Here is a 26,569-nt window from a genome sequence, read left to right on the forward strand (position 1 = left end):
GTTATCCAGTTGATTTAATTATAAAAATAAATAATGATAAATAAAATATCCTGGGAAAAATTTGCGTAAAATATAATTTAATGTGTGTGTGCCAATCAATTGTCGCCTTAAAAGAGCTACGAAAATATATTGTCTCCTAAGTAATTAAAACTGTTAAAACTATTTCATTAGAAATTGTTTAAATAAAAAAAAAAACGCAGCACAGGGGGGTCGCGGCACAGTGGTGACGTGGCACAGTTGGGTCAAGTATAATGATATCTGACAGTGATTAAAATCACTATCATAAAAAACGCTTCGATGCAAATCATTAGGTCCGATTTAAAAAAAAAGTATGTCGAATGAAAGATGTATATAAATACTACTTCTCATGAAAATATTGAATTGATCCATACATTTTTCATAAAGTTATAGCATAATAAAATTAAAAATGTACACAAAAATAGCATTCGGTAGCCATTTTCACCATGAAGACAAAATAAAGTCTGAAATTTTTTTTTTCCATAATAATGTACATTACATTAGCTTTAATTTAAGATATATATAAAAATGTCAGACTTTCCGGAACATTTTCAAAAGTTAAGTAGAAAAAATTAATTTTTAGTGAAAAAGTTGTCATTTTAAATTCCCCCCTGTGGGCAGGTAAAGGGTCAAATTTATAAAAAAAAATATACCAAATGATAGGTAAAGACATCGAGCATCTATAAAAAATTATATTGATTTGTTCATTTTTTAAAAAGTTATGGCAATTTTAAAGAAAAAAAATTGAAAATTAGCGATTTTTAAATATGTAACTTTTTTGGAGGTTTCTACCATTTACGGGAAACGAGGGAAATTTTTTCAATTTTTGAGGGTAACATCTTCGACTAGATACGATTTGTGATCTTTTGACGTATCGTTGGAAGAAATCCGTTCGGTGAGAGCTGAGAAAAAGTGGTAACAGACACAAAAAAAAAAAAAAAAACACATCTTAGTAAAACCAATACCTTCTGTCGTAACTCAAAAATATAATATAAAATATAAAAATATACAGGCTGTTCAGTAAGTTAGGAAACAGTTAAATTGTTACAAACAATGAGTACAATAGAAATTCGTTTCCTTATTTACTGAACACCCTGTTTATTAAAGGAAAGGGTCAGAATAATAATAGTTGTTATTAGAAAATGGAAGTGAGAGTTACTTTTGATTCGGGATGTAATTCGAGGGTCATAAAATAACAATGTAAAAAAATCTTACCTGGCAAATTCTCTGGTTCTTATAATTATCCTTAGTGATGATATCGGTGAAAATGATAAATAAAGTACACAAGTTCAGATTTTTAGTTCACAAATTAACACATAAAATTTCGACAATGACGATTACGACGTTCGCACAACTTAATACGGAGCACGATAAAAAAACAGCCCAATACAGAGCACGAAATGAACAGCAAGGAGCAAGGGTTTGCTCTAGCTTTTTATAATAATTTTACCCCCAAAAATCGTCAGTGTCGAATTTTTAGTATAATTGTTTATTGATGAATAAGCATGAAACACAGAGATCAATACAGATGAATAGAACATACATTATTTTGACATTTACATATATAACATTAACATGTTTTTTTCACAAGTAAGACGAAGATTAATACAATGCATTTAACTATTAATAGTAAAATAACAAAGGTAACAAAAATAATATATAGGTTTTCTTTTGGTGAGGAAGGATTTTAAAAGTAATTATTAATTGATTTATGACCGAACCGCATATACTACAATGTAGCCAAACAGTGTGAGTTTTTTGACTATTTCTCTTAAATGTTTATTTAAGATTTTGTTCGAAAAGGATCATGTCTTTGTAAGAATATAATGTATAATGAAACAAGTTAAAATGTACCATTTCTATGGATAGAAGTGGTGACTATTTGAATTGAAAAAAGAATATATTAATAAATACTAAAAAGATAGCATTGTCTAGTACATGAACAGAGTATTTTAGTGTTATCCCATATAAATAATAGTGACGATTATATTACGACACTTCCAGCTTCGCATCGAAGCTAAAATATTTATTTGATACAAATTGCTGTTTTTTTTTATTTATTAAAACTAAATTAACTAATTGTGATATACTAATTATACAATCTGAAATATTATTATAGTTTATGCTGTGAAATTTTTAGGAGTGGTATTTTACATTATATTGTAAATTCTGTAGCGTCACAATTCACAAAAAATTATTCGTTATGTTAAAGTCTTGCACACATTAAATATTAGGATTGTATATTGACTCTTAATAAATAATAATTTTGTTAGCATTCATTTAAACATGGACACGGTATGAATAATAAAAAGAAATGAGTATTCTAATTTTTTTATTGCTCTGTAATCTTTTATTTTTACATTTATTAACATGAATCCGGGACTAATTATTTTAACTTTATCTTTAATTCAATGCAATATAACCTATGTAAATGGTAAATTAAACTATAAATCGTACTTAAATTATGTAAATAAAGTAGTAGGTCATATGTGTATTCAAAATGGATGGAAGTCAATGGAAAAAATATATTTAAACTTTGATGAATCGAGTGCACCTATAAGTGTTCCAGATTTAATGGTGCTAAAATTCGACACCGATAATGTGCTAAGTATTTTTTATAAAATGTTTCATATTTTGAACTACAAGTATAACCAAGTGCTTTTAACATTCGTGGAATTAATAAATATTGTTGTTGATACTTGTATAAACTTTTTTAATGATGAATTATTGGAAAATTTTAATAATTGTACAGAATCACTTGCGAAAGAAATGGAAAATTCTTTGACAATGATTGAGAGTTTATACAATGCCATTACATTTTTAAGTTATATAGACTTAAACGTGAGAAACCATAAACTTATCTTACTCGATGTAAAAAGTGTCCCGTTCACTTTAGTTGACGGCATTTATGAGATAAAAAACCACACATATTTTAAACAACATCAATACAAGATTTCCTATGTCAATCTTCAAGCAATTCTAGATGTTAAAGAGTTCATTGATTATATATCTAAAATTGCAAATAACTTTCTCGAGAAAAATGAATATATTATAGATACTAACGATGAAATTAATTTAAAATCTAAATTGTTTACAGAATATTGGACTAGCCACACAGATTTCACAGGTTTCATACGTTTCATGTATCATAAGATAAATTCGTTTTACAATGAAACCATTAAGATTAATTACGAAGGCCTTGGATTTATTCAGTTGATAAATCCAACAAATATTTAGTAAATATAACTTATTTATTGATTCCTATATTTAAGAGTATTCTAAAATTAACATAAATTTCTTATTCCTCAATTACATCGGGGTCAGTAATTCTTTAATTTATAAGTATAATATATGAATAAATACTAATTATAGTATTTAAATTTAGTATGAATTTGATATGCCATAATTTAATATTATAATTTTTTACGGAGAAGCTATAAAAAATAATAATAAAATATTTGTACAGCATAATACGTCACGTTCGGGACCGGCTCCGTGCCGGACTATCGAAAATTCCGGTCTATCTGGCGGTGCCCTTTCCTTTTAGTGTAGGCTTTGCTATAAGAACAATTAGGTTAATAATTAAACTAAAAATACGGTATGCAAATACAAAAAAGTTTGTTTTACATTTCATATAATTTATGTGCAAGTACTGTAATACATATTTCATTTAGATTTAAAAAAGTCACGAATGTCTTTTTGTTTTCTTGACTTTTGGCGTTTAGTATAAAATTTATATCTAATATGGAGATCAATAATTTCTGAAGCGCTGTAGCTAGTACTAAAACACAGTTTACTACAATGTAAAAGGACACAAAACATCAACGCACAAAAAAATAGCGAAGACGCTTCGTGAATGATTAACTGTACTGCACTGCACCCGTATTTGTTGTGATAGCTGAGACTAGCCGGCCGCTAATCGTTTCCGAACAATACTGTTGAGGCCGTTTAATACAACTTCCTGTTATCAAATTTTAAGCGCGCGTTCATTGTACTCGGACCGGTCTAATTTTGTCCTATATGTATATATGATAAAATTAGACCGGTCCGAGTACTACTATTATACTATACTACGTATTGTTGGTTATTAGTTTTCTGCTCTATTGTTAATTCGTCCGGATGATCCCGAATACCCTGAAAACTTCCGAATATCTCCTGATCGTTTTTATTTGCTTTAATGGCATTCTTTTGGAGAAAACCAAAATGTTTACAATTTTCCGGCGCGATGCCGGACTATCGGGCATTCCGGACTGTTGGATGCCGGATTATTCTACTGTACACTGGAAATCTTATAGTCTTTGGGAAAATCACTGAATTCAAATAACTCACTGCCATCTTCACCAACGAGTATTTTTATATTTTTCCAATAATTCTCAAGCTATCAATTTTCTCAAAAACTTTATTCAGTTGAGTAATAATTGCTTTCCCGTGATTGCCTTTTACCGTAGAAAATGTCTGTTATACATTTAGAATCACTGCTAGTGAATCACATAGTAAAACGTCTTTTTAGCTCCGATGCGAAGCTGAGAAGGTATTAATTTTACTATGATGTTTTTTTTTTGTCTCGTTAGACCGATTTTGATGGAAAATATGTCAAAAGATTACAAATCGTATCTAGTCGAATACATTACCCTCAACATTAAAAAAAATTACCTCGTTCCCCGTAAACGGGGAAATCCCCCAAAAAATTACAAATTTAAAAATCGCTAATTTTTGACATTTTTTCAATTTTTTTTACTTAAAATTTCCATAACTTTTTTAAAAATAACCGAATGATTATATTTTTTTTTTTATAGATACCTTAGGTATTTACCTATTATTTTATATATTTTTGTGAACATTTGACCCTTTACCAGCCCACTTCAATAAAGGCTCCCATCACTGTAGTAACCACTCGCGAGAAGAAATTTCTTATTCATATTAAAATTATTTTACTATATTTTAAGTTTTAGCTTCGATTCAAAGCTGAGAAGATATTTTTTTGTAACTATCATTTATTTTCTCTGCTCTAACTTGACCTACTTTTTTCAACGATACGTCAAATGACTACAATTCGTATCTAGTTGAAGATATTACCCTCAAAAATTTAAAAATATATCAATTAAACAGTTACTTATCCCATGTTCTCCATACAGACAATTAAAATCATTCCTTAATCATATTTTCAAAGTATTTATTAACGAATCAAGTTTGATATGATGGTTTCAACTACAAAATTAAATTATTTTACTTTGTAATTTAATAATTTTTTTACTCTATTTGTGTGTACTACTAGTAGACTATAATATTCCAAATTTTTTGGTAACATTTTGCTATATAAATCATTTTTAAAAAAAATGTTTGTTAGTTTTCCTGAATTAACAATGGATTTTTACAAATATAATCAAATTTTATTATACGCGCAATTGAGAAAATCTTTTTAACAACTTTGTTTTGATTGGTTCATTTAGTTAAAGTAAATCATCAAAATTAATTAAGTTCTGAATATTTCAATTCCAAAATCTTTTTAAACGCCAAAATTTATTAGGAAATGATTACTATTACATCTATTTAAGTTATCTATTACGATAAAAATGCAAAAAAATATTGAACTACTCTAATAAATTTACTATAAATAGTAATTATAAAATTTCCTGACTGCATATTAATCTTAACGATACAATTTTTTTAATTCTCATAAAATTATCTATTTAATGATGTCAATTTCAAACTTGCCAATTGAGGTAAAAGTTATGGTAAAATAAATAAATTTTTTTTTACTATAAACTTTCACAAAAATCAACTTTAAAAGATTAAAAAAATAGGTTACATTTGTCATTTTCCATATTTTTAACATATTAATAATCAAAATTAATATTAATTTAAAACAATTTTTTTTTGTTCTTAATTATTTTTTTTTATATATATATAATAATATTAAAACTTATAAGTAATAGAAAAAGCCTAATTGCACATTTGAAAACATCGCGAAAAGTTCATTTAGAAAAGTATATTTTTGTTTCTGATGAAAGTTCCTTGTAGTCTAGTGTATTTATTCATAAGTAACAAAATTTGTTTATTAAAAAGTATTGCATTAATCCCTTTAAATTTTTATACGCGTTAAAAGTATATGAATATACAACTTCTTTTTATTTTTATAATATATCGGTAAAAATTACATTATTATATTATTGAATATCAATTTTATACTAAATTTAATTACTATAATTATTATGTATTCATATATTATAATTATAAATCGGGATAAAATTAAGGGAATAAGAGTTATGGTTGCTTTTGAAATAATCTACCAACCACTTAAAATTAAACACTATCTACAGATTTGCATCGAAGCGTTTCTAATGATAGTGGTTTTAATTACTGTCAGATATCATCTATACTTGTCCCATCGATGCCTCGTCCACACTGTGCCACGACCCCACTGTGCTACCGTTTTTTATTTTGTAGTTCTATAATGGCTTTGGTAAGAATTTCAATATTACTTTTTATATAAGCCAAATTGGCTTCAAAACCTGGTTTCACTATACATATGTTAACTGTTTTGATACTTTTTATGGGGGAGGGGGTAGGGATAAAGTAAAAACTGTCATTTTTTTTTCTAAAAATGGTCACCCTATACTAAATGGCTATTTTTAAATTACAAAAAAACACATTAATACTTTCTCAGCATCGCATCGAAGCTAAAACAAATAATGAAAAAAACATGATATTGACGTAGTTAATTAATTCGTATATTATTAAAAAATAAAATTATAGCAAAATGTTGCATCCGAAGTGATGTAAGTTTTCAGGAATTACTGGCCACCTGTATATTATGTTTATATTTTATTAAATAGATAACATTATATAATTAAACAAATAAAATTTACTAATCTCAAATCATTTTACTGATTTATCCTAATTTTTGTACAGTTTGAAACCTCCTACTGACAAAAATATTAATCAAGAGATTGGAATCACAGCACTCAATACATTACTTATTAATGGTAATTGGAGTTCATTTAGTCACATAGAAATACAACAAGGTGATTCAAAAGTAAGTGTGAAACTAGTGATAAGAGACCTGGCGACAGATCACAATTTTTATGTTAAAAAAACTTATTTCACACAAATGATAAGATGTAGATTTTTTGAAGTGCTTTTAATTTACAACACATCATTATCTGCTTTAAAAAAAATATGTAAAAATGCAAAAGGTCAATTAGGCTTAAATGATTATATGAAATGTGCGACACGTCTATTTCAAGCAATTAATAATACAGTGAAAATGTTCGATTTTATGATGACAATTATAGAAAAAATAAAACTATCATCAATTTGGCAGCACAGTAGATCATTATCTGATTTACTGTCAACTCAGAAATTAATATATAAATACGTGTTTGATCTTAAAACTAGTAATGTAGTACGAGATTGTTATGTAAAAAAACCTGAAGAATATACTGACAAATTAGCTGATGATTACATTAAAAATGTTGAATATGCAAGAAGTAGCTTTAGCAAATTGCTACTAACTAAACAACAATCAAATAATAATGGCTGTTATTTTGAAGACATAACGGTAACTAAGAAAGAACTGGAAATTAAATTTCAAAATATTGCAAACCATATTAATGCAAACATTTCACATGACGCACATATCCGCGTGTATGAGCTAATTTCGAAATATTTATATGACTATTGTGAAAATTTTATTAAAACTGATTACGAAAATACAGGTTTTAATAAAATATATCAAAATTATTTTTGGCAATGGGCATAGTTCATTTTTGTTTATAAAATTAAAATATAACAATTAAATTGTCGTAATATGTGTCTTATGTTAAATTAAAGTTATTCTGGTATATGAAATAGAGTTTTTTCTATCAAAATAAGTTCAATATAATTTTAAGTACACTCTTCAAAAAACGTAAAAAAATACTAGAATTTATTTTTTAACTATTACATTGTTATATGTTCATTCGATAAATGAAAACTTCATTTAATTATGATCATCTAGAATGCTTTTGAAATTTAAAAAAACCCAGCACAGGGGGATCGCGGCACAGTGGTGACGTGGCATAGTTGGGTCAAGTATAATGATATCTGACAGTGATTAAAATCACTATCATAAAAAACGTTTCGATGCAAATCTTTAGATAGTGTTTAATTTTAAAAAATTGATGGATTATTCCAAAAGCTACATGATCTGCTAATTCCTTATTTATATCCTGATTAAGATAAAGTATGTCGAATGAAAATAGGATATAAATATTATTTCTCATAAAATTGTATTGATCCATACATTTTCTAAAAAGTTATAACATTTTAAAGTAAATAATGTAAAATATAAAATCGAGAATTTTCACATAAAAATAGCATTCGGTAGCGATTTTCACTGTGAAGACCAGTCCAGATGTCAATTTTTTTTTTCCATAATAAATTAAATTACATTAGCTTTAATTTACATTATATATATTAAAGTGTCAGACTTTCTGGAACACTTTCAAATGTTAAGTTGAAAAAGTTGTCATTTTGAATCCCCCCTGTGGGCAAATAAAGAATCAGATCTATAAATAAAATACACAAAATGATAGGTAAATATCTCATGTATCTATAAAAAAAAATTATATTGATGTTCATTTTTGAAAAAGTTATGGCAGTTTTAAGAATGTCGAAATTTATCGATTTTAAAAATCGTAATTTTTTCGGAGGTTTCCCCATTTACGGAGAACTAGAGAAATTTTTTCAATTTTTGAGGATAATGTCTTCGACTAGATACGATTTGTGATCTTTTGACGTATCATTGAAAGAAATCGTTTCGGTGAGAGCTGAGAAAAAGTGGTAACAGACACAAAAAAAAACACATCATAGTAAAACCAATACCTTCTCAGCTTCGTATCAAAGCTAAAATATTTGTTAATTATACAGCTGAATTTGAAATATAAATCGGTTATTTCATTATAATACTATAATATATTAACGCAATTTAAATATTTGTATTTTATTACAATATTTCTATGCCTTATTATTAGAAAAAAATGACTATGTATCGTGATAAAAAGATATCCTTTATTTTTTGAATATTTTGTAAATATTTCATTTATATTTTATTTTTATTGAACTGACTAAGTTGTTAATGAGCTTGAAGACGTGTTCGTTGATGTTCCATTTCTGAAGAGTTGAAAATATTTTGTATTTTCACACTGAGCTTAGGCATTTTCATTGTTATAAAATAGATTTTTTTTTTTTGAGAAAGCGTCTCAGATTTTGATGTAAATTATTGTTAGTAGATTAATTATGAATCTATTTTTCCGAAACCAAAAAGAGAAGAGGAGTCACTAGGGGTTTTGTTTCGAATTCCCCACGTCAGTTGATTTTTAACATGTTTTCGAGTAATCTGCTTATAGTATTTAGAAGAGATATTGATCTATAGTTATTGACTTCAAAAATATTTTTATTAGGTTTATGGATAGGTATTATATACGCAGTTATTCACTATGTCAGGAAGATATTATTATTCCAGATATAGTTAAATATTTTAAGTACAAGATTAAGAGATACCCGGGAAAGGTTTTGGAAATATTATTATTTAATAATACTATTTTGAAAAATATTTCACCAGGAACTGAAATGACCGCGGAGCGGTCATGTCATCTCCTTGTCAGCCATCGCTCCACTGAAAACCGGACCGTTACACACACATTATCGATGTGGTGTAAAGTCTAACTAATAGCTGACGACGAATACCATCCCAAAAGTTGTTACCAATGAAAAAAAATAATCTACTTTACCCTCAGTTAACACATTAAATATATATATATATATATATATGTTGTCATATTCATATACAATAGAGTGATGTTTATTTTTGAAATCTTGAAAATTATTTTTCTATGGTTTTAAAAATTATATTTACAAAAATTGACCTTGAAATTACATAATTAATGCGGAGCACTATTTTTGAATAGCTTCTAAATTAAATTATGTGAAGTAAATAAAGAAACAAACAAAAAAGATAGACATTTTTATATATTTTTAATTCAAAAGCGTATAGACACAATATCCAATAAATGTTTTTAAATAATTATTAAAAAAAAAATTAATTTACAAAAATTCTATTCTTAATGTTAAAATTGTATTATAATAAATAATATGAATATGTATACTAACTCTAAATAAATTAGTAATTTGTTAGCACACATTTAAACACAACCACAGTATTTTTAGGTATGAATATTACAATAAATAATGAACAAAATTGGCTATTGTAATTTATATTTTTTATACTGTAACTATTGCTTTTTAGATTTTTGACATGCATTTCAGATTAATAATTTTAATTTTGTCTTTAGTCCAATATAATATTAACTTTATAGATTGTATAATTTCACACACACCATATTTGAGTTACTTAATTAATGTAGTTGAACATATGTGCATTCAAAAAGGATGGCAGTCTATGGAAAATTTATATATAAATCTTGATTCAGATAAAAAATTTAGTGGTACAGATATAATGGCACAACAAGTTGACTGCGATAATTTGAAAAGTATTTTCTGTAATATTATTCATTTTTTAAACTACAGGTATAACGAAGTGCTTTTAACATTCGTGGAATTAATAAGTATTGTTATTGATATATGTGAAAACTTTTTAAATGCTGAATTATTGGACGATTTTTACAATTCTACAATATTACTTGTTAATGAAGTAAAAAATTCATTAAAAATGTTTGAGAATTTATATAATGCTATGGCATTTATTAGTTACGTAGACCTTACACTTGTCTTTGTAGGGTTAAAAAGTAACCCGTACACCATAGTTGACGACATTTATGAGATAAAAAACCACATATATTTTAAAAAAATTCAATATGAGTTTCTTTATGTTGATCTCGGTGTATTTCTCGAAACTAAAAATTTCATTGATGATGTATCTAAAATTGCAAAAAACTTTCTCCAGAATAATACATTTATTACAAATACTGTTGATAAAATTGATTTTAAATCTAAATTTGATATAGAATATTTGACTAACTACACAGATTTCACAAATTTCATACTTTTCATGAAGCATAAAATAAATTCGTTTTACAATGAAACCATTAAGATTAATTACGAAGGCCTTGGATTTATTCAGTTGATAAATCCAACAGATATTAAGTAAATATAACTTATTTATTGATTCCTATATTTAAGAGTATTCTAAAATTAACATAAATTTCTTATTCCTTAATTACATCCTGGTCAGTAGTTCTTTGATTTATAAGTATAATATATGAATAAATACTAATTACAGTAATTAAATTTAGTGTGAAATTCATAGCAATAATTTAATATTATAATTTTTACGGAGAAGCTATAAAGATAATAATAAAATATTGGTATATTTCGTTAATTCTATCATCGTAGCCAGTGGGAATTGGTTAACATCGCTCACTTCTAAGTCCTGAGTTGGGTTGTAAGACTAACCAGGAGATCCATGTGGCTGCTGTAAATCACATACGACAGCTAATACGAAAACTATAGACTAATACCAATATTAAATTAAACATTTTTAATAAACTAATCTTAAAGAGAAGGACAATATACTAAATCAGGTACATTGATCAGTACAAACCAACTCTTTTATACCACACATGTAACTATCCATTATTATCATATTTAGAAATATTTTTTTTAATAATTGGAATATTTGTTTTACAAATTATATGTATGTAAATTTCTTTTAAAAAAGACATATTTTTAATTTTACTCTTTAAATAAACTTCTATTTTCCATTATTAATAGTTTTAACGAAGTTAAAAATTATTTAACATTTTTTTTTGTATATTTAGTGATAAATAATAAAATATCTAACATTGTTTTATTTTTCATAAAACATTGGCTCAAAACTTTAAACATTTGATTTATCAAACCAATAAACTTGGTATGATTGGTTTTGAAAATATTAAAATCAAAATTTTGCACAGATAGAATTAAGTTTTGTGGAACTAATTAATGTTGATATTTTTTTCCCCAGGAGGGTAGTATTATTAATGAATCACATTATATAAAAAAATAATATCTGCTAATTTAAAATAATTTATTTGAATTTGTGTACAGGTTTAAGCCTCCGATAGACGAAACTATTAATCAAGAACTTGGAATCATGACACTCAATACTTTATTTAATGAGGGTAGTTGGAGTTCATTTAGCCACATAAAAATACAATATGGTGATTTAAAAATAAGTGCCGAAAGTGTGATAAGAGACCAGGTGACAGATCATAATATTCATCTTAAAAAATATTACTTTACTCATATGATGAGATGTAGAGTTTTTGAAATGCTTTTCATTTATAACAAATCATTAACTGTTTTGAAAAAAATATGTAAAACTGCAAAACTTCAATTAGACTTAAATGATTATGTAAAATGTGTAACATGTCTTTTTGACGTAATTAATGGTACAGTGAAAATGTTTGACTTTATAATGACAATTATAGAAAAAATAAAATTATCAACAATTTGGCCAAATGAAAGTTTATATTCTAATTTAATTACAACTTATAATTTAATATATAAGTATGTAGTTGATCTTAAAACTAATAATGTAATACGGAATTATTATGTAAACAAACCTGAAGAAAATACTGACATATTAGCTGATGATTACATAATAAGATTTCAAAAGGCAAGATATTATTTTTGCTGTACATTAATTAGCATAAAACAACAAGACAAAAATCGCTGTTATTCAGAAGGCTTAATGCTAACTACGAGCGATTTGGAAATGAAAATTCAATATTTGGAACTTTCTATTAACAGAAGAATGTCAAATGACACCCGTGTCACCAAGTATGAACTAATTTCAAAATATTTATATAAATTTTGTGATAACTTTATTAAAACCGATTACGAAAATACAGGTTTTAATAAAATACATCAAAATTATTTTTGGCAATGGGCATAGTTCATTTTTGTTTATCAAAGTGAAATATAACATTTTTGTGAATTTCTCTAGTTATTCATTTTTTGTTTTTTAAGTAAACTCTTCAGGAAGCGCAATAAAAATAGTTGAATTTATTTTTCAGCCATTTTATTGTTACATGTTCATTTGATGAATAAATCCATCATTTATTATAATTTCCTTAAGAGTTTCAATATTAAAATATTTTTCGTTTAGTATATAGCTGATTTTGATATACAGTTCGTTTTTTGTTTCTATACCAAAATATGTAAACGCAATTTTATTTTTACTATCTTTTTATACACTTGAAGTTCATAAATTAAAATTAGTATGTATATCATGATGGTGAAAGTTGAAAGTAAAAAACTAAAAAATAATTTGTTTTTCAAAATCATTATAAAAGAATATTATTGTGTTAGTTTTATTTTAAAATTTATACTTAATTTATTATAAAAATTATGATAAAAAATCAGTTAATTTTATTAAGTGCTATTTTAGTGGTTATCAGTGTTTAAATTAATTTAGGGACTACATTAAAAAAATCTGTTTAAGATCTTGGTTAATTTAATTATAAATAAATATATAATTATAGCACCTTTATCAAGAGGCTGACCAATAATCTATAATAATATATTCAGAGTGCCCCAGCATTCACTGATAACTTAAATAACTTTTGTTCTAGTTAATATATTTTGCTCATTTTTTAATGTTATAGGATTCTGGTCAAGTAAAACAAATTAAATGTTTAAATACAAAAAATTATCTTATTTAGTATTTTTAACACATTATTATTTATTCTGTTATCTAATGACAATAAATATAAAATTTAATTTAAAAATTAAAGAAGTAAAAATAAATAACCAGAAATAGGAAATACTTGTTTTATTAATGGTAATAAAATGGTTTAACTACAAACAAAATTTAAAATGTTAATATTAAATCACTAAATGAAAAATTATATATAACTGAAGTACATGACTCGTATACAAGTGAGAATGCACTGCATAAATTAATATAAAGTAACAATGAACAGGTACAAGGTTTGATTCATTTTTTAAAAGGATAAGTAATACAATAATATCAATCTAGTACAAAAAAAAGTAACTTATTAATAACCAGAGTGCTTAAATAATTTAATCAATAATCAGCTACAATTATTGATAACTCAAGCTGAAGCAATAAAAAATACATGTAATTTTATAAACCACAACTAATAACACAAAACATTCATTAAAACTAATACTATACAAATATATGTTCAGAATACTATTCATAATTATATTTTACCAATTTTATATGGTTGTCTGGTAAAAATATACATAAATGTTTGTAATAGCATTATAATTGTAAATAATTTATAGATTTAAAATTATTTTTAAAGGGTAAAATTGACTAAATATTTTTTATACACATTTGTATTTATATTATTCAATAGATAATTAACCAGATATTGGAGAATCGGGCAAATCAAGGATTTCAGACACAAATGAAGCGACTAGTGCTGTTTGTGGTTGTTGATGAGCAAGACAAAAAGGATGAGCAAGCAATTGAGAATAATTAGGACGACTTCGATAATCTTTTTGTAAACTGAAAAAATTTTTTTAATGTTATATAGTTGTGTAAAAAATTAAAACTTAATTTTTAATTACTTACCATTGACAAATAAAATCTTCAAAGTATGATGTAAATATACCAGAAGTCAGTCTTGGAGGTTCATCTTTGACAACTTGTTTAAGTTGTTCAAAAGGAGTGCCCCATGTATCATATGGAAACTTACCAGTAGCAAGTTCTACTAATGATATTCCTAAACTCCACACGTCACTACGGATATCATAATTTGAAGGATTACCAGTAGGATCAATTCGTTCGGGCTAAAAAAAAAAGTGATTATTGTTAATATTATTAAACAACACACTGGGTACAGTAATATTATTTAAGATAACAGTTTAATGCATTTTTACTTATGTTAGTATAGTACAAGGTCAAAGGGACACATTACTTTCTCGATTATGTTGTTTTATTCAATGCAGCCTATTGTATACATGTTTACAGTTTAGTCGTAGTTTTTCTGTCTATCGAGTAAAGTGACCCATTGCTGTTATATTTTATATTATATCTTTTGATATTTTATATTATACACTATTATATTACGAATAATTTCTTAATCTTTTAATTACATAACCTATTCCGTTCAACAATTATAAATAACTCTTACTAAGCATAAGTTTTTAGACATACCGCCATATAAGGTTTACATCCAGCATCAATAGTTTTAGCAACAGAATCAACTAAATAACCAGATATACCAAAATCACACATTTTAACATCACCGTTGCGATTGATTAATATATTTGATGGCTTTACATCTCGATGTATAACTCTCAATTGTGAATAAAGATAATGTAAGGCACTTACAACCTAAAAATTAAATATATTATAAAACTGAAATAATAAACATAATAGGACAATAAATACCGCTACTGTAATAGGACCAAGAATTTGTTCAGATATTTTTCGCCCAAATTTATAAACTTTTGCATAAAATTTATCTAATGAAGTGTCCATAACTTCCATACAAATCCATACATCTCCTTCCATAAATAAAGCTCCATAGAATTGAACTGTATGAGGACAAGCTGATGAACGCATAGAAATATCAAGATCCATGAGCAACCTTTTTTGTTCTTGTGTATTAACTGTTGCAGCTATTCTCTATACAACACATTCATTGTTACATAATCAATATTTTTGATAAATTTCAGATAGCTATATTTAAGATTTTGTTCATTTTCTAATCCTAACCTTAACAGCCATTATTGTACCAGAAGGTATGTGCCTCATTTTTTCTACAATACCATAAGCACCCCGCCCAAGATCGCATATTTTTTCTAAATCACTTGCCTCGACTGTTGTAGTCTTATCACCAATTGTAATAGTAGTACGTTTATCTAGATTTCTAGGAAGATTTCTAAAGAAAAACGTAATTTAGTTAACATAATGATTTACATATTTATACCTACACACTTACACAACAGTTGGTGCATCAGGCATTTGAACCTTCAGGGACGGTCTTTTTTTGCGACCTGCAAACATAAAAATGTTTTTTAGACTAAAATAGAAACTTTATTTTAATTTGTTACTAACCAGACATTCTGGTTTTAGTACAATCTATCTCATGATTATAATAAACCACAATATTTTAATTCAGATGTACTGATTAAAAAATTTAGACAAACTAAAATTTCAATCTAGTCTTCGAAGTAAAAACTACTATCTGGAAACTATGCCTTATAAATTAGTATTTCAATAGGTTTATGTGTACAATAATAAACAATAAAGAGTACTCAAGATCACAAAACAAAATATAGTTTTCACTGGATGTTGGTGAACATTATCAACTGTAAACCACCGTATCAGTAATTAAAGTTTAAACCAATAAAAGCAGCACTAGTATATAGAATCTCTTTGATTATGCTTACTTTTCAAAATTCACCTTTTTAACCCAGTCAAAATATACATTCAACATTGACCATTCAATTATATCATCGTTTATTTTTAATAGAAACATTCTACAAATGAACATGTAAATGTTGACAGCCAATAATTTATTTCATTTCAAATGCAAAGATAAAAGATAAAACATTTGCATAATAGTTAGTTATCAAATGATATTGAGTTCTCAACACTAATATATACAAAATTTTCTCACAAAAGGCATTATAAATAGTTAATACTACTATGTATAAATAAAAAAGTAAAAAAAAAACAAACAAAACTATAGTTATTATGTTGAGACCAATGAATAAACCGATATCGATTTAGACAATACAAATGTATATAGTTAACATAAATTTCCAATAATTTACAATTGGCGCTCAACAACATATTATAAAAAATATTTTGATGCGTTCTATTTTCCACATCTAATACATTATTAAATGCATACAAGTCTCATATGAAATAATATAAGTTATAAAATCATAATTATAATTTACTTTAACACAAAATTACTAAAACATATACAAGGTAGATGTAGAAGATAAATTGAAAGGACAGATTTGAAAAAAATAAAAAAAAATCTAATACAACAGTTTTATTATTACACTAATGTATTAAATTTAATTACTACTTGAATAGATACGTTTCATTAAACATTAACATTATAAAATTAATGCTTAATAAAAAATTTAACATATTAAAAAAAAGTTAATTATAGACGATTTAATAATATGTAATACAAAAGTAGGTACATAAATATCTAGTCTAAATTGTATTTCAATATCCAGATGTCATATGATGTCTATATACGCCATATTATATCAATCTTAACAGTTATTTTAATATACATAAGAAAAGAAATGACACAATTACAGTAAAAATATTAAACTGGAGAGAAAAAAATACATGAAAATGTTCAATATTAATATTATTGATAATAATGTTCTAAAAACCACCCTCAAAACATAAATGTTAAGAATACAATATTAATCAATTTATGACCAATGACTTTTGTACAAATTACAAATGTATACATTATTTCAACGATACAGTCTTGCACAAACTTGTATTAATACAAAATTAATGGATGGATCAGCGACGCCTGTAAACAAATTAAAAATATTGCAATGATGAATTATAAGTTATTATTTACAATGAAAAATTTAATCTATAGCAGCAATAACATCCCAAAGAAAATATAAATTAAAAGGAAAAAATATAAATCAAATAATATAACTAATAACTAATAACTAAATTAAAAAATTTAATGATATAAAATATAAACATATTTTTATGAGATTACAAATAGTAAAAAATATATTTTAATAAATGTAATGTATGAACAAAAAAATAATAAATTATTTAAAATTATTTTATTATTATAAATTCATTAATATTTTCCAAACTTCAAAATACTTCTTTAAGAATATACATTTTTCTAAATAGAAAAAAATTATAAAATTATTTGTTTAGTAAAATAATTGTAAATCATTTTAAATAGAAAATTAAATTTAGCTCTAAATAGCTATTTAAATAAAATTCAAGAAAACTATTTAAAAATAATATTTTGTAATACCAACACGATAAATAATTAAATTTTAAAAAGATGAATCATAAGCCCTTAATTAAAAATTATATAACATATACTAATAAACATAATATTATCTTAATTATTTTTAAATTAAAATAATTATGATAATCATTATCATAATTATAGTTTTAAATGAATAGTACAAATTATCATTTTTTGTATTATTCATATAGTGCTATAAATTGCACAAAAATAGGAAATTTAATCTTTGTAGTAATATTAAAAGGTATATTTTACCTTGTTGTACTTGTAAGGACAAAAAATTTTATGAATTATTTATATTACCAAATAACAAAAAAGATTTATTCAAAATAATTAATAGATTATTTCTTATAGTGTTTATAATTACTTTTTAATAATTATGACTCAGAATACAAATTTTATTTATCCCTAACTAAAGAAATAGGATTTAATATTTGGACAATTTTTGTGAGAACGAAATAAAGAATTTAGTCAAATATTTTTTTCAATAGACCAAACACACAAAATAACTTTACTCAGTAAGTAAAATGGATTTATAAAGTTTAAATCACAATAAAATAATAATTAAACTATCTACAATAACATTAATATAGTTAAATACAGTAGCCAATTTTCAATAAAATAAATCAATAATTAAATAAAAAATGACTAAGTTTAACTTTGATCAACTTCTCACAAAAACCATTAAATTATTATTAAAATTTTTAACTTAAATTTATTATAAAAAAAAATATGTAAAATTGAATTTTTTTTTAATAATGAGTTCTAGACCATTCATCTTGTTACCATTATTTTATAACTTTGTTACTATGAATTCTACAAAATAGATCCTAAAAAATACACACAATTTTATTTCTATTACCTCATGCTGAAAATATAATTATTAATATAATAATATTAACTAAAAAAATGTCCCTAAATGAATTTTAGGGATTTTTCTTTTACCTGAATTTTTATCAATTCCTAGCTCATATTTATACCACCTCTCCCATTAACTTAACACATATTTCAACATTAATTAACAGCAATATAATTGTAGAATTATTTTACTATAACAGTCAACATATATTTGTTGAAATTACCTACAATTTTAGGCATCTTCCTGATGATTATTACTTAATAGTTAAAAATTATATTATAAAAAATATTAATTATTTACAACCCAACCAACCAGTTCTTTATTACAAGTTATTATGATCATAATTCTACTTTACTACTTATAAAAAACTTATTAAATGTCTACGAGATCTATTTTTAAATATGTACCAACAAGTCATTTTTTGTTACTTCTTTGGTAAATCTTGTGTTAGAGAAAATTGGATAAAATCTAATGAATTTCTTTTAAATATATGTATAATTACTTTCTAGCTATGTTGGCAGTCTACACAATTATAAATGACTGTGTTAATTAAAAATTGGATCTATTATTCTAAATTAAATAACCTAAATGTTCAAGTAAATAATTGATCAAAAATATTCATATAAATCATGTTAGACTAATCAACTAATCAATTTGATGCAAAATTATTAAAAATTATCACTAAACCACATTCATCTTTGAATAATTAGGTCCAGTTTGTTATTCATTAACAATACATTTCATAATCCCAAATAAGAATATCAAATTATATAAAAAGGACTGTCTGGCAAAAAAAAAAAACATGATAATAATTTTTTTTGCTTATATTTGGACTAGTACAAATAATAATAGATATATTATTCACATGAAATTATGTACATAATGAAGACTAAAAATACATATTTACATAAAATGCAAGAACGATAAGTGAGATAAATTCAAATGAATAATTTAAAACAAAGAAAATATTTGATGACAGTTAGTGTCTAGGATAGCTATCAAATCTAAAACTTTAGAAATAACAATTTTTTTTTACTTTTGGGAATTCTCAATACAAAACAAATTCATTGTGTTTATTAATTAGTTACACACTAACAATAGTAATAAACGATTAATATGTTTTATCTGTTACACTTAAAATCCTATATTGAGTCAAAGATTTATATCAAATAAATAATCATAACAATTAACTAATAGAAAATATTTCTAACAATAAAAAATTCCTGCAATAAATGTAAAAAAATATAAAATAAACTCATTTTAAACCTCAAATGGGAACACAAATAAATGTAAAAAATATAATATGATGATAAATATTAACAAAATAGTACTATACTATATAATTAGAAATATACACAATATAATATATACAAATATGTATATAATAAATATGAAATTTATCATTAATAATAGCCCCAATAATTAATTGGTTAATATTTCATAAATTGTAAAATTATTTGATATTACTATAATATAATCTTATACTACTTTTTTCAACAAAAATTCTTGCAAATATTGACTTAGCTAATAAAAAACCTATTTTTGACCTAATATTAATAATACATCTCAAATAGAGATCATCTTAACATTATTATTTTTTAACACATTTATTTAATACTACAATTTATTATTATCACAGGTCAGATATCACAATAAGACATGATAGGCATAACAATAGTTTAATGTGTTATTATATTTTTCAATCAGCCTTATATTTTATTCACGATTTGTAAAGAAATTAATAATTGTTTTATAAACAAACAATGTTTAAAGTAAAATTGAATAAAATAAAGTATATCAATTAAAGAAAGGCAGTGAAAAAAAAGTAGTTAAATAATAATTGATGGAGACATACTAAAAAGAAATTGAAAATTGTAAAATTCATATACCTTAAATTAATGCATAACAAACAAATATCACAAGGTTGTCTCTTAAGTATAATACTTACAACCATATTATTACTCACCACATATGTATTAATGTCTAGAACTACGGTGTGAAGATTCAGCTCTATCTTCTCTACGATCTCTTTCACGTTCAATATCCCGATCGGGATCAACTGCACGTCTACTTGAAGCTGGCTCCCTTTCACGTTCCCGATCACGATCACGTTCCCTATCTCTATCACGCTCACGTTCTCGATAACGATCATCATAGTATCTAGAATTTGTGATTAGTATAAGAAATTTAACTTAAAATTATTATCCATATAACAATAATTTAGGGATGATGTTAGAAACTATATAACATTTTAGATATTACCTATTCATTCTTTTCCATTTTTTTTTTCAAATAATATAAGTAACATACAAGTCTATAGACATTTAAAGTATTTTTTTTATAAGGAAACTGATGAAAGGAAATGAAGATTGACGATATTACCTGGATTTAGAGGATACAGGAACAGATTCGGTTACATCAGGCGGAGTGATTTTTCTACTTCGGCTGCTTGCTTTTACAGAACTGTTAAAAAATAAACTAACCCTCAACAAGATTGGAAATTTTTAAAAGTAAAAAAGGCTTCCAAAAAGAACTTTCAGGAATTTGTTTAATTTTTCTAGTTGTCTTACCTGTCTTCTCGACTCCTTTCCCTGTATTCACGATCCCTTTCCCTTTCCCTTTCTCTATCACCATCACGGTCTGTTGCATAGTAACGATCAACATACCTGTCAACATATCTTTGTTATGGCAACACAATAAGCATGGTGTTTAATTTATATGGCAAAAGTATCATTTATTAAATGATAGTACAACATAATATTTAGTATTTACGCATATTAAACTTCTTTTATTTTTGCAGACCAAAATCGAAAAAAATTTTAAAGGAATAACTATAGACTTGCAGCAAATTATTTTAGTAAAAAAAAAATCATAAATGTCTTACTTATCACGATCTCTTTCTCTGTCTCTATCACGTTCACGACTTCTATCTCTGTAATCACGTTCTCGAGATCTACTACGTTCACGCCTTGATCTACGATGTAATCTGTCACGTGGTGATCTAGATCTCTCTATAAAAAATCATAATGATTAATATGAAAATAATTATAAAAATATTTCTTATATTACCCCTTCTGGAACTATAGCTTTTAGACTCGATACCATGCAATGTATCATGTAAAGAACTGACCAATATTTTACAACGTTCATCATTTGCAACTTTAGACTGCTTAATCAATGATATTGCAGTTACCAAGGTCTCTATAGCATTGGAATATTCACCAGCAGCAGCATCAGCAACTGCTCTTGCAATAGCTGAACTAGAAACTGTTCTATTTCTACTCATTATTTCTTCTAATTCTTGTTCAGACATTCCCAATTCATTGCCCATGTATGGCCGAGAAGCAGGCCCACCATTAGGTGGACCATATCCAGGAAGACCTGGAGGCCCTTGAGGTGCACCACTTGGCTGTTGAAAAAATGCAGGATTAACATGAGGGGCTGGAGCTTGACCAGGACCACTTGACATCATTTGAACAGGACCTATCACAAAAATTTGTAAAAAAAATGTTTGTGATTGTAACATTGATATTTTTACCAAATACAAAAAAAATTGTAAAAAATATATACCTTGACCAGGAGGAGGACCTTGCATAGGTGGACCTTGTTGATGTGTAGAAAAACTTGTGCCTGGAGGCGCCATTTGATGAGGAGGCATACCAGGAGGACGGTTCCAATCATTACGAGGACCCGCAGGTCCTGGAGGGCCTTGTGAACCTTGAGGTGGACCCATTCTTGGAGGTCCTTGACCAGGGGGATACTACAAAGAGATGAATATATTGAGAAATATGTTTAATTAATACTCAAATAACTATACCATTCCTGGAGGAGGTCCACGTGGCTGTCCAACTGGTCCTTGTGGTGGCATTACTGGTCTAGGTCCACCTACAAAGTTATTTTCTTAAATTAAAAATATGATTTTTAAATATTTTTAAGTATATAATTACCCATTTGCTGATTTGGGCCATTCCATTGATTTTGATAACCAGGAGGTGGTGGTCCCTGTTGATGAGGACCCATTGGACCACCTGGTTGCATAGGCATTCGATGACCATTGGTCATGCCCATAGGTGGTTGCATACCTTGAGGAGGTTGTTGCATACTTTGCATAGGCATTCTGGGTCTCATACCTTGCTGTTGCATCATTGGCTGCTGCGTCATCATAGGGCCTCGCATTGGTTGCTGCATAACTTGTCCAGGAGTTCTAGACATACCCATACCAGACATGTTTTGATTATTAGGCGGAGGCACAGGTCTAGTTTTAGATTGTGATTCAAACTGAAAATGTTTAATACAATTTTAATGAAAGTTTTAAGTAAACAAGTGTAAGTAACTAACTTGTAAAAGTGCTTGTTTAGTCGGGAAAGTGACAACTGGTGATTGTCCATGTAATTCTTTTTTGGGTAATCTATCCATGACCAACCGTAAACTATGTTCTGAACCCAGTGTAACAACACAAAAACCTTTAGATTGCCCATTGCCTCGGTTTTCAAAAAATTTAACTTCTATGAAATCTGACACACCAATACTTGTAACGCTATCTGTAATATCTTGATCAGTAGTCCACTGAAATTGAACAAAAACTTAAGCATAACCATAGTATTAACCTTAATCACTTGATCTCTTTTAAAATAATAATTATATTAAGAAAATTATTATTATTATTATTTTTTTTTTTCATATATTTCTTGATTTATTAATTATTAATTACTTTCTAATTAACCCTTTATACTAAAAATGTAAATGTGGGGTGACACAGTGAATCAATCACCACTTTAGTTGATTTATAATAATGCTGTTTGTTGTTATTTCCCGAATGGATGAACAAACAAGAACTTTAACAGTGAACATACCTTGCCCCAAAATGATTCCCTCAGCTATAATAAGAATACAAGTCTACAACCGGTGTAAGAATCTTATTAAGTCATAAGGTAGAGTCAACTCCAAATAGTTGGTATAGAGGGACTAAGGAAATGATGATAATAATAAAATAAAAAAATGATTACTATGTTAATATTATCTTATTTTAAAACAAATCAAGTGAATAACATTAAAAGATTCAATGTGTATAAGTATAAATTGATTCATAACAGTAAAACTTATTTAATACTAACCCATGTTAAATTTCCAATATATAACTGGTACCTACGACCAGTAGTAGTATTATTACTTGTAGTGCTATTATTGGATGAACCATTTGTAACCAATGGAGTACTATTTTGGCTGTTAGAAGTAGGAGACGCATCAGCTTGTCGAGTCTGGGTACTATCATTAGTCCCAGAAATGACGTCATCATATAAATCTACATTGTCATTTCCCGAAAACTCTTCCTACAATTTGAACATTAAATAAAAACTTATAAAATGTAACTTTTTTGAATTTACATTACAAAATATGATACAAGGGTCATTAATTGCAACAATTTACCTAACCTATTATTCATAAGATCGTCAGCATTTCATTTAAATTTTATCAGTGAGCTTTACTCACAAAACAAATATTTAACACATAATACTTAACAAGTTAATAATCCAAAATGGAACACACCATTTCTCAAAAATTTTTCTTACACAATAATCGAGTTGTCTAAGAAGTGTATTAATCAATTTTCACAAAACTTTCTAGATAATTATAATAGTAGAGTAGATATAAAACACTATCACTAACTGTTTAGTAATTATTGAATAATTACTAAATAATGAATCATAGTTTGGATAACGATTTGCTATATTTTAATAAATTCTTTTGTAAAAATCATCAATGACATAACAGAAGATTGCTATCGAACAATTTCACAGTTGGTTCAAAACAGTAGAGGTAGGACACGACATTGACACACATGACAGAGATTTTTCAATTAAACCCTTAAAGTTGAAAATTATGCAGTATCCAAAGGTAACTACCATCAGCCAACGCCGTCCGAAACCGGCAAGGCGTCCGTTTCCGGGCGTGCGTCCTGTACAATGGCGTGTCCCGTTTTCGAACTTTATGATTAAACAGTATTTACCTGTGCAAAGTCTTGTTCTAAATCGTCGGCGTACAAATCTATGTCCACGCCGTCGGCCATTTTTGTCATATTCTATCTCGGTCGAGAACCTCGACAACACACCGCACGGTGGGATGGGGGAACACGATGGATGAAATTTGTTGTTTAATGTTTACAAGGGACGATGCGGACAGTAGACCGGCGACAAAGCGGAATCGCGTACAGTGTAGTCGTTCGCTAGGAAAAAATATAAAGCATACGGTTGCGACGCTTTGTTGAACCATGGTTTTCAATTGTCATGGAAGAAAAAATTGTTAAAAATGACTGCGATAGAAACCCGCGAAATAAATGTTACATGACTTTTGACTTAAGAGACCAATTACTCATTGAGTATAAGTCACCATAAAGTTTTTCTTTTTTCAATCATATATTGATATAACAAGTTTTAATTTAAAATGATGCAGGTATTCCGTTACTATTTAAAAATTTACCATTTTACAAAAAATTATATTATTTTTGGCGTTGATGACAGATAACTACTAGAAATCATAATTCCGGGGAGTTTTTTTTTTCATCTAAGAGTACATTGTATTAGCTTTATTTTAATGTAGTATTTAAAGTCAGGTTTTTTAGAACGTTATTAAAAAACGAAAAGAAAAAATGTTGACATTATTTTTATGCACCTTAATACATTAGTTAATGATAAAATACCTAAAATTATAAGTAAAGAAAAGACACAGTAGAATGAAATTAATAGCTTCTTATCTACTCATCAAAGATAAAATGCTTTCATAACTCGTTTACTATTTAAACCAAATTTAAATTTGACAAAAATAACTTATTTTTATAAGTTATATTATATTATTTTGCTTGTTTTTCTCTTATATTACTACTAAAACTTAAACTTGATTTAATAATAATTTATTCCCATTTTGAAAATATCTCGAAGTGACGCTTAACAAAATTGTATACTTATTATGGAATTATTTGTTTTCTCAGTTTAAAAAATAATAATTAAAAAACTTTTTATCGGAGAAAGAAAGTAGTAACATTTCATAATCGAATCGTTTGATAAGTATTAAAAATCATATTTAACAAAAAAGATAACTGACTATGTGATACTAAAATATTGTACACGCTATAAATATGAAGGAAGTTAAAGTGTTTTCAAAACTATAGATACAATGAATATATAAATTACGCATTGTTTAAAGTAGAAGGCGGAAGTAATCTAAAAACTAAAATGGATATTTACTAAGTAGCGTGTGTATAAAAGTATGTACGAGATCAAAATTGATAATCTATAATTATAATGCAGGGAAAACTTTTCATCAAAATGGATAGTAATTAAATAATTATTAAAAAAAAATTGAATAAAGTAGAATCTAAGCTACAATTTATAGGTAAATATTAATCATTATAATATTCATTTATAATTTTACAGACGACATTAATAGATAATTACTATTTAAATAATAATGAAAAAATCATAAAGTATATTTATTATTCAAATTAAAAATTATTTTTGTCTAACTTTTTATTAATTGTATAATTGTTCTAAAGCGAAATATAGTAAAGGAATTGTTATAGGCTTATGGTAATCATTTTTTCTCTTATTTATAAAATTTTAAATATAATTTTCAACCATTAGTATATTTGACTTCTTATTTCAAAATGAAAGTTGCTACGTAAAACTCAGAT

At 26.2% G+C, this 26,569-nt stretch overlaps 3 protein-coding genes across 7 annotated transcripts; 1 reads left to right on the top strand and 2 right to left on the bottom strand.

The window, feature by feature from the left end:
* Positions 1–2,315: 2,315 nt before the first annotated feature.
* On the top strand, positions 2,316–14,514 carry LOC126907736 (uncharacterized). Of its 3 annotated transcripts, XM_050689300.1 has the most exons (4): positions 2,316–2,663; positions 10,588–11,163; positions 12,106–12,840; positions 14,388–14,514. In XM_050689300.1, the coding sequence occupies exons 1-4, from the start codon at positions 2,389–2,391 to the stop codon at positions 14,389–14,391; spliced, it is 1,590 nt and encodes a 529-aa protein (XP_050545257.1). In that variant the 5' UTR covers positions 2,316–2,388; the 3' UTR covers positions 14,392–14,514. The 3 variants fall into 3 exon arrangements, with proteins under 3 accessions (XP_050545257.1, XP_050545255.1, XP_050545256.1); XM_050689298.1 differs by lacking the exons at positions 10,588–11,163; positions 12,106–12,840; positions 14,388–14,514 and adding exons at positions 6,931–7,736; positions 12,912–12,997 and having other exon boundaries at positions 2,316–3,254; XM_050689299.1 differs by lacking the exon at positions 14,388–14,514 and having other exon boundaries at positions 12,106–12,997.
* On the bottom strand, positions 14,392–16,242 carry LOC126907754 (dual specificity mitogen-activated protein kinase kinase 6). The gene is made up of 7 exons (XM_050689339.1): positions 16,097–16,242; positions 15,981–16,035; positions 15,755–15,920; positions 15,428–15,664; positions 15,191–15,370; positions 14,606–14,823; positions 14,392–14,539 (listed from the first exon to the last, which is right to left on the bottom strand). The coding sequence occupies exons 1-7, from the start codon at positions 16,101–16,103 to the stop codon at positions 14,392–14,394; spliced, it is 1,011 nt and encodes a 336-aa protein (XP_050545296.1). The 5' UTR covers positions 16,104–16,242.
* Positions 16,243–17,443: 1,201 nt separating this feature from the next.
* LOC126907731 (cleavage and polyadenylation specificity factor subunit 6-like) lies at positions 17,444–25,089 on the bottom strand. Of its 3 annotated transcripts, XM_050689289.1 has the most exons (12): positions 24,890–25,089; positions 23,997–24,212; positions 23,221–23,448; positions 22,830–23,160; positions 22,700–22,767; positions 22,453–22,642; positions 21,952–22,365; positions 21,767–21,893; positions 21,453–21,548; positions 21,265–21,345; positions 20,849–21,042; positions 17,444–17,552 (listed from the first exon to the last, which is right to left on the bottom strand). In XM_050689289.1, exons 1-11 carry the CDS (start codon positions 24,956–24,958, stop codon positions 20,859–20,861), a joined length of 2,004 nt encoding a protein of 667 aa, XP_050545246.1. In that variant the 5' UTR covers positions 24,959–25,089; the 3' UTR covers positions 17,444–17,552; positions 20,849–20,858. The 3 variants fall into 3 exon arrangements, with proteins under 3 accessions (XP_050545246.1, XP_050545247.1, XP_050545248.1); XM_050689290.1 differs by lacking the exon at positions 21,265–21,345; XM_050689291.1 differs by lacking the exons at positions 21,265–21,345; positions 21,453–21,548.
* Positions 25,090–26,569: the final 1,480 nt, after the last annotated feature.

This window comes from Daktulosphaira vitifoliae, unplaced genomic scaffold (genome assembly GCF_025091365.1).
Source record: "Daktulosphaira vitifoliae isolate Bord-2020 unplaced genomic scaffold, ASM2509136v1 Scaffold_5, whole genome shotgun sequence".
Classification (NCBI taxonomy): domain Eukaryota; kingdom Metazoa; phylum Arthropoda; class Insecta; order Hemiptera; family Phylloxeridae; genus Daktulosphaira; species Daktulosphaira vitifoliae.